An 11,369-nucleotide genomic window follows, 5' to 3' on the forward strand; every position below is an offset into this window, starting at 1 on the left:
CTTAATTATACCCAAGTCTTTGATAAAACAGCACTGACATAAACCCAAAAAGATGTAAAGTGGCTATAACAGTTTACTAACTAAATGAAATCTGAACTTTATGCTCTAGATTTCACTGACATCAATCCATAATCCAAATCCTTCAAACCCATAAAATATTTCTCGAATCAGTACCAGCATCCAGGCACGTCCTTAATTCTCCAACTACGTTATACAGGACACCACAAAAGTATAAAGACTTAAATCGTACTTGCTGTTAATTAATAGCACAAAGCCAACAAGAGCTCAGAAGGACGAGGTCTCTGTCCTAGGAATGCCTCTTCAATATTAATAACGGGGAATTTCATAAACCAACAGCCTAAGTAGGGTACATGAATTCAAACACAGTCAAATTCATTCCTGACACAATTTAATATCCTGGAGCTACTTCTGGACAGCTACAGGTTTCCTAGCATACTTAAGGCAAAGAAAGATTTGGGGTACCTTTTTTTTCTATTTTTTTATAATAATCTCCTCTCCAAGGCCCACACCTTTGTTTCAGCAGGTACTCCAGGCTGTTGCCATAGGGAAACCCCTCAGTCCCAGACAGCAGGAGGATGTCCCAACTACTATTTTCAAAAGTTCTGCTGCCAACCTATTCAATAACTTCCTGAACTGCAGATGCCCTAGCAAACATTGAACACTTATCTAATGCTATGATCCACGGGGATCACACGATGAGGTTTTCAAGGAAGGGCGTTCCCTCCCCACTCACTGCATCCTTCAAAAAGAGACAGAGCCTATAGGTGAGGTATCTCCTCCACCTTCCCTTGGAAAGCATGACATATAGACAACTTCCAGCCAGAGACTCAGTAACTGAAGCACAAAATCTGGTAAAAGGGCAGCCAGTAACTGGTCACAGCACAATAGACAGGAACATCTTGTACTCAATTAATCACTATTCCTAACTGAGCTATGGCATGTAGACATTAACGGTGGGTCATTCTGAGACAGTGTGAACATCTAAGAAGTGCTGCCTTCCCCAGCAGCACCACCCAGACAGAAAGTCTCTGTCACCTCTGACCTGCAACCCTGAGGAGGCTGCCCTCTCAACTAGCAAAAAAAGCCAATTTACTGAATGCGACTACCCTTCTAATCACTTCTTTCATGTCTTTCTCAGGAGTTGCCACTAGTTTCTCGTTCATTAACATGTGCAACTCAAGGCATGTTTTGAACTAAAAAGTCTTCCACAGGAGCAGAAATTCAACAGCAGGAGATCTTCCAGCCTTTCTACATTTGTTATGGTCAGTTAAATGACTGGATCGACAGTCCCTTGATTGCTACAGCTAGGACAAGAGTGTTTCAGGTTGAAGCACCTGACTCAAGTCAGCTCATTTCAAAAATACCCAATCCTCAGTCTTCTGGGCAAAGTGCACAGTGTATTTACCCAGGCTTCATTGAAAAACATGAAATGTCGGAAAAAAAAAAAAGCCTCAACTCCAACTCTTTCTAGGATATGAGGCAATTTTGACTTCTGTGAAGCCTCTCCCCTATTTATCATTTACAAAAAATGTTTTTCTGTGCAAAAGCACATATGACTATGTAATCTGCTACACTTACTTTTTAGCACTGAAATGCTGTCACAAACAGCTAAATGCTAATAAACTCCACAGAGGAAAGGCATTTTTGGTCAGACACAGGTACGTCAATTCTGAATTAACTCTGGCATGACAAGCTGATTCTTCATTGCCAGTGGCACTAGAGACTAGTAAAAAAATGTGATTAAAGTGAACTGTTGCAGATCCACTAATCTCATTACTTAAAATTTATCCAAATACTCAGATAAATTTTCTTAATGCATTTTTACAGCATACGTTGTTCAAGAAAAGTAGTGACTATCAAACATAATAATAAAAAAACCATATACACAAATTGGATTGAATACACTTGTTGCTCCCAATTAGCATCTGTAACAGTGTTAAGATTTCACCTTTTTCGTCCTTGCCAAAGCTTTCTGGTTGGCTTCAAGGCTTCTTAAAAAGTACTGAGAGTTTATATTTTGAAAAGCAGGTAGAGGCATTTTGCTTTAAAATTAAAAAGGAACAGGAGAGTCACTTCTGCATTATCCTTCTCAAACACTATTTTTAATACAAAGAGTCTGTTGCAAATTGTTCAAGGTCAGAAAAGATTGAAAACTTTCTCCCTCAAATTCTGAGGCTACATTTCTCCTTTATGTGGATTTATACATTTGGCCTTCATCAGAAATACCAGCCTGGCAAACAGATTAAGCTCAAGGTGAGCTGCCTAAATGGGAATTATGTAACACCTTTCTAGAGAAAATCAGCCATTTTCCCATTTGCTACTGATTTTAATGTCAGCAAACATGGACTTTGGAAAATTTCTTGGAGAGCCCCAGACATTTAATAAGTTGAGTCTTATTTGGATACTCCTTTACATTTTCCTCTTTCAAAAACGTACCCATTTTTCACTTGCAAACCTAAAACAAAAATTAATAGGATCCTGCTTGAAGACAGAGCCAGTGCCACCAGCTCTCCCAGACAGGACAGGAGACCTCTCCCATGCTGCCTCTTCTGTACCCGTGACATCTGTTTACCTGCAAGAGCCACGCTCACAGCCAAGGTTTCAGCTAGAAGATAAAGCCTCATTGTCTCAGCATCCACAGTTGCCGAAGGAATACCACAGCCTCTGGATCTCTCCCAAGCGACTATACAGTGATCTCCAACCTTGCTGAGCCTCTTTATGAACGAGTGTAAGTCTATCACGCCCTTAAGCTCCCCACTGTAAACATCCCAGCCCTGCTGCCTGTTACATCTCTGTAATTATCCATTAACTGCAACTCAAATGTTCCATTGCTATTTCCACTCCAGTATCTCTCAGCTCTCTAATTTGTGCATCTTTTTCTCTCTTCAGCCTCACTGTGCTCAACAATTAACAGCTCCCCAGTCACTGACAGCTCTCACTTGCTGTACCATACTGAAATCAGTCTGTACATTTTAAAAGCTGAGGATTGTTCCTTCACATTTTTTTTCCATACCTATTTTGGAGTTTTAAGTATGATTTGGCCATGTCCTGGAATAGCAAAATTACACTTCAGCATTTGTCAAAATGCAGAATTTGCTGGTGGAGAATAATAAAACAGTTCTCATCCAAGACTCTCATGCATGCAACTCCATTATTTAGTTTCTTTCTTCTCCCTTTTATTTTCATACCAAAACTAGCTACGTCTTTAAAAATGGGTTTGGATGACATGGCTTGGTAAAAAGCCCTGGAATTTCTACTCCACTGTTTCAAGTTGCTGAAGAACCTGGGCAATGTTAGTAGGCAGTTTAGCAGCTGATGTGATGACCTGGAAACTGCAACAGCTGAGGTGTCAAAGAACACGCAACAAGAGGGAAAAGCAAACCAAAGCAATTGCTAAACTTCAAGGCAAAATAAGAAGTGTCCCTTCAGCTGGCTCAATAGGTGTAACTAATGATGCTGGCAACATCACTATTTTTGTGTTACTCACAAAGAAGAGCTTTTGGAGTTTATAATCATGAGGAGCTTGCCCACATGCACAAGTTTGTCTACATTTAACACTGAAATTTTCTTTATAAAAATTCGTAATCCAACTGTTTGACAAGAACAGAGATGTTTTCCTGCAAAGCTTCTAAATGATACTACTACTTTAATTCGGTTGAAGGTCCATTAAAATTTCTTAAAGGCTTTTACTTTCCACTAAGCAGTGGATATTTGCTTAATTTCCAGACCAAAAAGTTTTTGGTTCTCCAATTCTGAATATTTTACTCTAACACTAAAATAAGAACTGATTAAAATCAATGGATAAGCTAGGATCAAAACTGGAAGTCCACAATCCTCAGTTTATGTATAAACCATGACACCCTACATGTTGTATTGATATCAGCCTTAAAAACTCCATCGAACAACCACTAGTAGAGCACATACTGCAAGAAGGGATACATTACTGCACTCAAAGTTTGATAAAAACAGATTGAACCCCTGATAAGGGACTTCTGAAAGTTAACAGATGCCTAAAAATACATCTCCACAAAGAATTTTTGTTGGTATTAATTTTTATAGGAAGTTGGTATCTTCACACAAATATCACAACAAACCTCCCTGTCGGGCGAGACTTTAGAGTATTAAAGGTATATGGGTGAACTGGAATAACTTAAGCATCCACCTTGAAAACCTTACGCTTCTCCTCAGGCATCCAGTAGGTCCTCCCCAGGGCGCTGGATTTTTTGCTCGTAATTCACAGAGATCAACACTAGCTAAGGAGTGCTTTTACACAACCAAAATGAAGAAAGAAAATGCAATACAGAAATGGGAACTGACTACACCTACATCACAACAGTAAGATCTGAGATTTTGTTTTGGACAAACTCGACCATTTTATAAAAGCACTCTACTTAATTATCACAAAGTCAGGCATTTGGGTACTGACAGGAACAAACTACCATGCTTTCATTTCAGCATTGCAGAAATATGTAAACTTTAAGCTAATGATCCATATGAGCTGTATCACTCTGCTTTCATCTGTCATCCTTTGGAAAAAGGGGGAGATGAGACTATGAAAGCATGTAGGATTCACTGACACCATTCAATGTACTTTTACAGAGTTATCTTGCACCAGCTAAAGCGTGACAAACTGATCTGATCACTTCTACTGTCCTGTGACTCAACAAAACTCACGGAAGATTAAGCATCTGCTTTGAAGGCTGTTTGGTTCGGGTTTTTTTTCCAGTTGATTGTATAAACACTTAAGAGTCAGATGATATTGCCTTAGTAGCTTCTTCCACCTACCAATTCACAGTCCACTGACTTCCTGAACAACGGACCCCACAACTATTCAGAGACGAACGATGAAACCACAAGAAGTCACATAGCAGTTAACACAACTGAAACAAATGACCCACATGACTTCATTTCCAGCTTTCTGTGAGTGACTTCTCCCATGCACTCAGCCTTAAAAAGCTTCTTCTCACTATCTTTGCAGCTTCTCTACTAAATAATGTCCCTCATGAGATGTCATAGAAAAATGTAAGGTAAATGAAAAATAATGTTTCAAAATACTGCAAGTCAGAACTTTTAAGTGCACAGGAACAGTACTTATATTTTCCCCTATTAATACAGAAAACATGTTGTCTCTTCCCTTTACTGCTAACCTTATCACCGTTTTGATGTTTCACTGGAGGCTGGATGAATTAAATCCATTTAAAATGTAAAATCTGTTATATGACCAGAGCTTCCAAATGCCAAACATCTCCCAAGCTGGGAACTAAATCAAAATTTTAAAACCACTAAGTTTAAAATCTGCTGCAGATTTAGAGCCCATACAATAAGGACCTACTCAACAGTATGTTACTTTATCTGGACGACTTCATTTAAATATTTGAAAACTCCTGGAACAGTAAAATGTGCAATACTGTCAATTGCAAGTAAAGCTCACCGATTCTGAAAGGATTTGCCAGCAACATTGTCTCTGTATGAATCAAACATAACATGATACTGGTCTCTACTCCATTCCAAGACAACCTGCAAAGAAAAACAATAAATAAATAAAACAAAACACTTCATGTCACCACTTTCTAAAATTAAACACTTAAATTTCTCCTTTCGAAATGTTTAATCAGTATCAATTTCATTCAAATTGATCTATGCATTAATGCACAACTGACCAGACTTTACTTGAAACAAAGTTATTACACTGAGCCAGCAATGAGACCCAGAACTTAAGAGCACATTTGATTTAAATGAATTTCTCTGCAAGATAGGATTTCCTGGTTTATGGACACACTTTTTAAGCTACTATTAATTTAGGTTGCCTCCGCCTTGTCACTTAGCCTTTAAAAATTCAGGAATGTTTTCCCACAACTGAGACCTAAACCAAATATATTTCAATACAAGCAGGAAACTCCTTTCCCTCCCGCATAATTTTTCTTGTCTTCCTTTCTATTCTCACATAGGACATACTGAAGTATACACACCTCTGAAATCTGAGCTTTGCAAACAAACACTCAGGCCAGGGCATTTCAAATTGTGAAAACTGACCTGGCGACAAACTTAAAACACAATAGCTCTTTCCCAACACCGGTGACATCTTACATTGCAGCCAGACTAACCCAACAGCAAAGTATTTCTGCAGGCTGCAGCTTCTCTGCCATCCCCCTGCAGTTCTGCCCCCCCACACTGCCGCTTTAGCTCGACACAAGTTCACCTGACCCTGCAGTGAGCTAAGTCACAGAGCTAAACCAACAGAAAGATGAACCTTGGAAAACCAGAGCACTCAACCTTCCTCTACTTGGTTCTTGGAGCAGACGAGCAATGGTGAGAACACACAGCTGAAGGCAGGGTTGTCTTCCCCACCTCCATCCAGCCACGAAGGCTGCTTAGCTAAAACCTCAAGCCGCACGCCACTTAAATGCCCTTTGCCAGCCGTCCCCATTCCTGGACATTTTCATAAATTAGCTATATGGGAAACCAATCACAAGACAATTCTTACTTCTGAAAGCTGCAACTTTACATTCCGTTTCCATTCTTAAATGTACATCTATACACAGAAAACAAAGGCACATAGTTATGTTTCCATTACTGACAAAGTATCTGACACCATGGTTCTAAACAGAAAAAAGGAGACTTTTCAACACTAAAAATGCTTAATATGCTTTGATATAACAAAAAAGCACAAGTAATTTGAGACAAAACTAACACAAAACATTTAGGTTCTACTCCAAGATAAACTTGCTATGATACCTTTTACAGTCAAAGTACAGCCTTAAATACCACAGTGGCATCTTGCGCTGCTTCAGAGATAAAGGTGCAGTGGCTTATTTTACATGGACAAGTATGTATTTATATGTACTGGAGAGTAAAAAAAAAATACCAGGAAAGAATAGTACTTACTTTACACCACTGTTCCTAGATTTAAATTTTACTATTGTTTATTTCTTGAATTACAGGAACTAGGAAATATACCATTTCTCTAAGATATCATTCAAAACCATAACACAAAGACTACCTCCCTCCCTTTCAAGATACACATCTCTATACCCTCACGCCCACTAAAGCAAACTAAAGCCTCCTGGAGAGCAGGGAAGCCCCATCATGTGGCTGGATGACAAGCACACACAATTCCTGCCAGAGCTGCAAACAGTTTCTTTGTAACCAAGATCACATTTGTACAAGTTTATTCCCCTTATACAAAGGACACATGATTTCGTAACATCTCCTTCCTTAAATACTCAAGTCAAGAAGTGTCTCAAAAACACTATAGTAGACTTTTTCATGTGCAAGTCATTATGTCCTTCTGGCAGATACACTAGTTTAATTCAGCACACACTGAAAGATAACCACTCAGAAACATTTGCTACAACTGATAATGATTCATTGACATACACTGATCTGCTTCTAGAAGAAATTCAGAAGTATTTGAGTAAGAATGTGATTTGTAATACAAATAATCTGGGTTTCTAGAAGAAAAACATTAACGATTCACACATTGGCTTTGTGCAGCTGTAACTAAAAAGACCCAGGACAGCTCTCTTTAGAAACACATTTAGGAAAAATGCTAAGTTCTTCCCACCTGATACATTTTTTCCCTGTAACTGTTCCCTCTTGTCTCATTATTTGTGTTGCAACAATGCCCTGAGGCTACGCTTTGCTTCAGTTTTACACACTGATATTATAAAACCACTAATGGAACAACATTAAAAAAGGGGAGTGACACCCTCTATTAGTAGATACGGTATCAGACAGGTGATAACAGTGACTCTGGCATATTCCACTTATAAAACATTTTACAAAGCTGAGCAACCTACAGAAGAATGGCTTTGCAACTAAAATGTCTTAAAACTCAAAGCTCACAACTAGGTTACAGAACTGGCTTAGATCTTGCTACCCTACCTGTTTTTGCAGAAATGCTCCTGAATCACGCTTAATGCACTGTTATTTCATGAAGCTCAAGTTTTTTTCTTGAAACCAAGCTTATTCTCACCCTGAGGCTGTGAGGACATAGTTACCAATCCCAAATTATTTGCTCCAGCCATCTATTTCTGTGCCAGCATTAATACTGATATTGGCATAACTCTAAGCAAGGAAATCTACTTTTGCCTCCTAGGACAAAAAAAGCTGGCTCTGAGGTGGAGGGAAAGCAGAACTCAGTCTCAGACACCAAGATCTGATAAGTGTTCCCTCACGCTGCTTTTTATGGCTTGACAGTTCCCCACAGACTGTTAAAAATGGTTGACCTGATAATTATGAGCAAGATTTCTTGGTTTCATTTTCAAAACAGTCATATATATTTATTGGTTGCTGCCTTGTGGACTCTACATTGAAGAACAGAAATGTTTTCTGTTCCCACTATAGTTATCAGAAGAGGTCCAATAGTGTTTGCTCTCACAAGCCTAGTCTCTCCTAAATCCTTAAACTACCACCGTTTACCAAAACACACCACTTTAAATCATAAAAGAGTAAAATGCATGCAAACATCTCTTACCATGATCATTTACCATCATTGTAAAAAAAAAAGTTTTGCATGTATTTCTATACAGTCATTCCATAAAGGGTGGGGGTTTTGCTGGTGTTTTGTTTGGGGTTTTTTTAAACATTTCTGGTAACTTTTTTCTTAACATATAATTTTGAAAGTTTACTCCTACATGAATCTGCCAGTTGTTTGTTCACTAAATAGTAACCAAGCTTTCCTAATAGCTCTAAGAGGGCTGGAAAATAAATAGCAAACTAAGATTTTGAGGGAAAATAATTTTGAGCAGTGATTTTTGACTGATTCTGAGTGAAATCAGCCATAAGCCGGACAACTACTGAAGTGTTTTAAAAAAAATCTTCACACTTCTAAGGAACACTGTTCCACAGCACCAAGAGGTTTACACCAATACAAGCTGACAATTATGTACAAGCAAGTGGCTAAAAGTACAACACGATTAATTAATTCACTGATGGCTATGAAGTGTTTCAGGAACTTGTGAACACTACAAGACAGCAGGGATGAAGTACTTTATGCAAAAAAGATGTACAGCTACACAAATAAAGTTCTGATTGCGCTACACTTGAGAGTTTCAGGTAATACTCTTCATGGCCCTTCATTTTTTTCTGTATCTGAAAGCACCCATCAAAATCAACCAGGGAGAAAAAGGAAAAAAGAAAAAGAGGAAAAAAAACACACACACACAAAAAAAGCACAAACTTATCTTAAGAAATTTAGGAATCAGGAAATACCAGTCTGCTTGCATTTAACGCTGACATCCTTTTACACTGACAAAAATACTTTCTTTAATTCCCTGAATACTTACTATATTCTCAAACACTACACTGAAGCAGGATTGTTTTCTTCCCCTGTGGATTCTTACATTGATGACTTCCAAAATAGACAGGGTAATATGAAACAAAACTTTAAAATATACTATAGACCTATATAAAATCATACCTAGGAAAAGTAGAAGTTATATTGCATCATTTACAAAATAACAGGGAAACCGAGTAATAAGCAGCAAGCAATGTCACACAAACTCTGCTGAGCTGCAGGCATGTTGGAGAGGCGACTTTAACACTTTAAACTCTGGAAAGGAGAAAGATTCTGTCACTCCCTATTGCCATTCGAATGTTACATGCGGCACAGCCTTTAGACTAGTAAAACAAACAAGAAAAAAAATCCAGCACCAATAAATCACCTGATAAGGGAAGTGGAAAGAATTGCACAAGAGAAGAAAACACGAGCTCCTGAAGCATGCAGGTTTTTCTCAGCCCTCCTCTGCCAGCGCCCGCCAAGGCTGCCACAAACCCCCTAACACCCCTCGGGGGTCACTTCATCCTTCCCTCACACCCGCCCTTCGCAGGAGAGTCCCGTTACTCCCCACGGGCGCACTTTAGGCGCCAGCCGCACCAACAAGTGCGAAGGAGATGGCCCGACCCCGAGGGGAAGCTGCCACACAGCTGCTTTCCAGGCTGCGAGGGATAGAGCCCCTATAGGTACAGCCGCCCTATAGCCAGCACCGCCCATCGCACCCAAAACGCGGCACACGGGGCTGCTTCAGTTCCTCAGCCGCGATGACATCCCAGAACAAAAACGGAGCACCACCACCGTAAAGCACGTTTTCTCCCTTATGCCTTAAATATATATATATATATATGTACATAATGAGCATTCACGCCCAAGCTACTTGCTGCAGGAACTCGCTGCTCACAGGACATGACAACCACCCGGCTCCCGAAAAGCAAAAAAGCCCCAAACCCAAACGCACCCGCGCTCCCCCTGCCGTGCCTGCGCGGGCGCCTCTCCCCGCCGGCACCGCTCTGCACGGCCGGGGCTGCCCGAGGGAAGGGAGGGGAAGGGGGCAGCCTCGCCACACCGGTGCGGCGCCGTACTGACCTCCCCGAACTGCAGGGCGGAGACGATCATGAGGACGAGGCCCCCGAGGCAGAGGCAGGGCCCATACCTGTGCGACAGGCAGGTATAGGTCTGGCGCTGCAGGAGCTTTAGCAGCATGGCCCGCCGGTGGCCGCCACTGCCGCCGCCTCGCCTGGCGCGGCGCGGCCCTGCAGCGGCCCGGCCCGGCCCGCCTGACCGCGCTGCCGTGCGCCGGGGCGGGCAGCGGCCGCGCAGCACCCGCCCCGCTTCCGGCAGCGCCGCGGCGCCACCTGGCGGCGGCTGCGGGGCGGGCGGGAGGGGGCGGGGTGGCGGTGGATGCCCCGCCCCCGCGCCGCAGTGACTCTCGCTCCGCTCCGTTCTGCTTCCCGCCCCCCTCGGCTCTGGAGGCACCGGGCCGGGCTCGACCCCAGCCGACTCCCGCTACTTCGGGGTTGTCGTCTGCCTGCCCAAAGGGCCCAACGCTATAAGGCAGTAAGGGGTCAGACTGCAGGATTTTTTACTTTTTTGGCCTCTCGCTCACGGCCTTGAGTGCTCAAGGCTTCAAGGCGCATCGATGGTACGGACCTGCTGGACGTGCTGGATTGGCCCTGTAGTTTTTTAATAAATCATCCGGATGAAAAAATCCGCATCCAGTGCTGTGTTTGCAGCAGGTGGGCCACAAAATATGCCAGGTGGTGTGAATCTGCAGTGCTTTTCTGACAGCTCTCCCCAGAAAAGTGAACTGATGCACGTGAGAACATGCACCCAGGAACGAAAAGCCACAACAGTTTCATTGTCATCATTGTGCTTGTAACTCTTCCCTTGGTATCTACTGGCTGTAGAATAAAATGTAAATGTTTTGATGTGTAACGTCCTAGGTGATCTTGACATTATTTACCCACAAGACAATACTTCTGCGCGTGTAAACACCTCTCTGGCTTTGGCCAGCAGAGCTGCACCATCCTGTCACGCTTCCACATATGCTGCAAAGCAAATTTGCTTTCTC

At 41.7% G+C, this 11,369-nt stretch overlaps 1 protein-coding gene across 3 annotated transcripts in view; it reads right to left on the reverse strand.

Annotated features, from left to right (window-relative positions):
• GNPTAB (N-acetylglucosamine-1-phosphate transferase subunits alpha and beta) overlaps nt 1–10,585 on the reverse strand; it is a 50,094-nt gene extending 39,509 nt beyond the window's left edge. For 2 of the 3 annotated variants that reach the window (XM_065635411.1, XM_065635419.1), the window contains exons 1-2: nt 10,385–10,585; nt 5,453–5,538 (exon numbers count right to left, since the gene is read on the reverse strand). In XM_065635411.1, the coding sequence (XP_065491483.1) occupies nt 5,453–5,538; nt 10,385–10,501 (203 nt within the window). In that variant the 5' untranslated portion in view covers nt 10,502–10,585. The remainder of the gene's footprint in view (nt 1–5,452; nt 5,539–10,384) is intronic. The other variant, XM_065635426.1, reaches the window with a different exon arrangement.
• Nucleotides 10,586–11,369: the final 784 nt, after the last annotated feature.

This window comes from Caloenas nicobarica, chromosome 1 (assembly GCF_036013445.1).
Source record: "Caloenas nicobarica isolate bCalNic1 chromosome 1, bCalNic1.hap1, whole genome shotgun sequence".
NCBI lineage: Eukaryota > Metazoa > Chordata > Aves > Columbiformes > Columbidae > Caloenas > Caloenas nicobarica.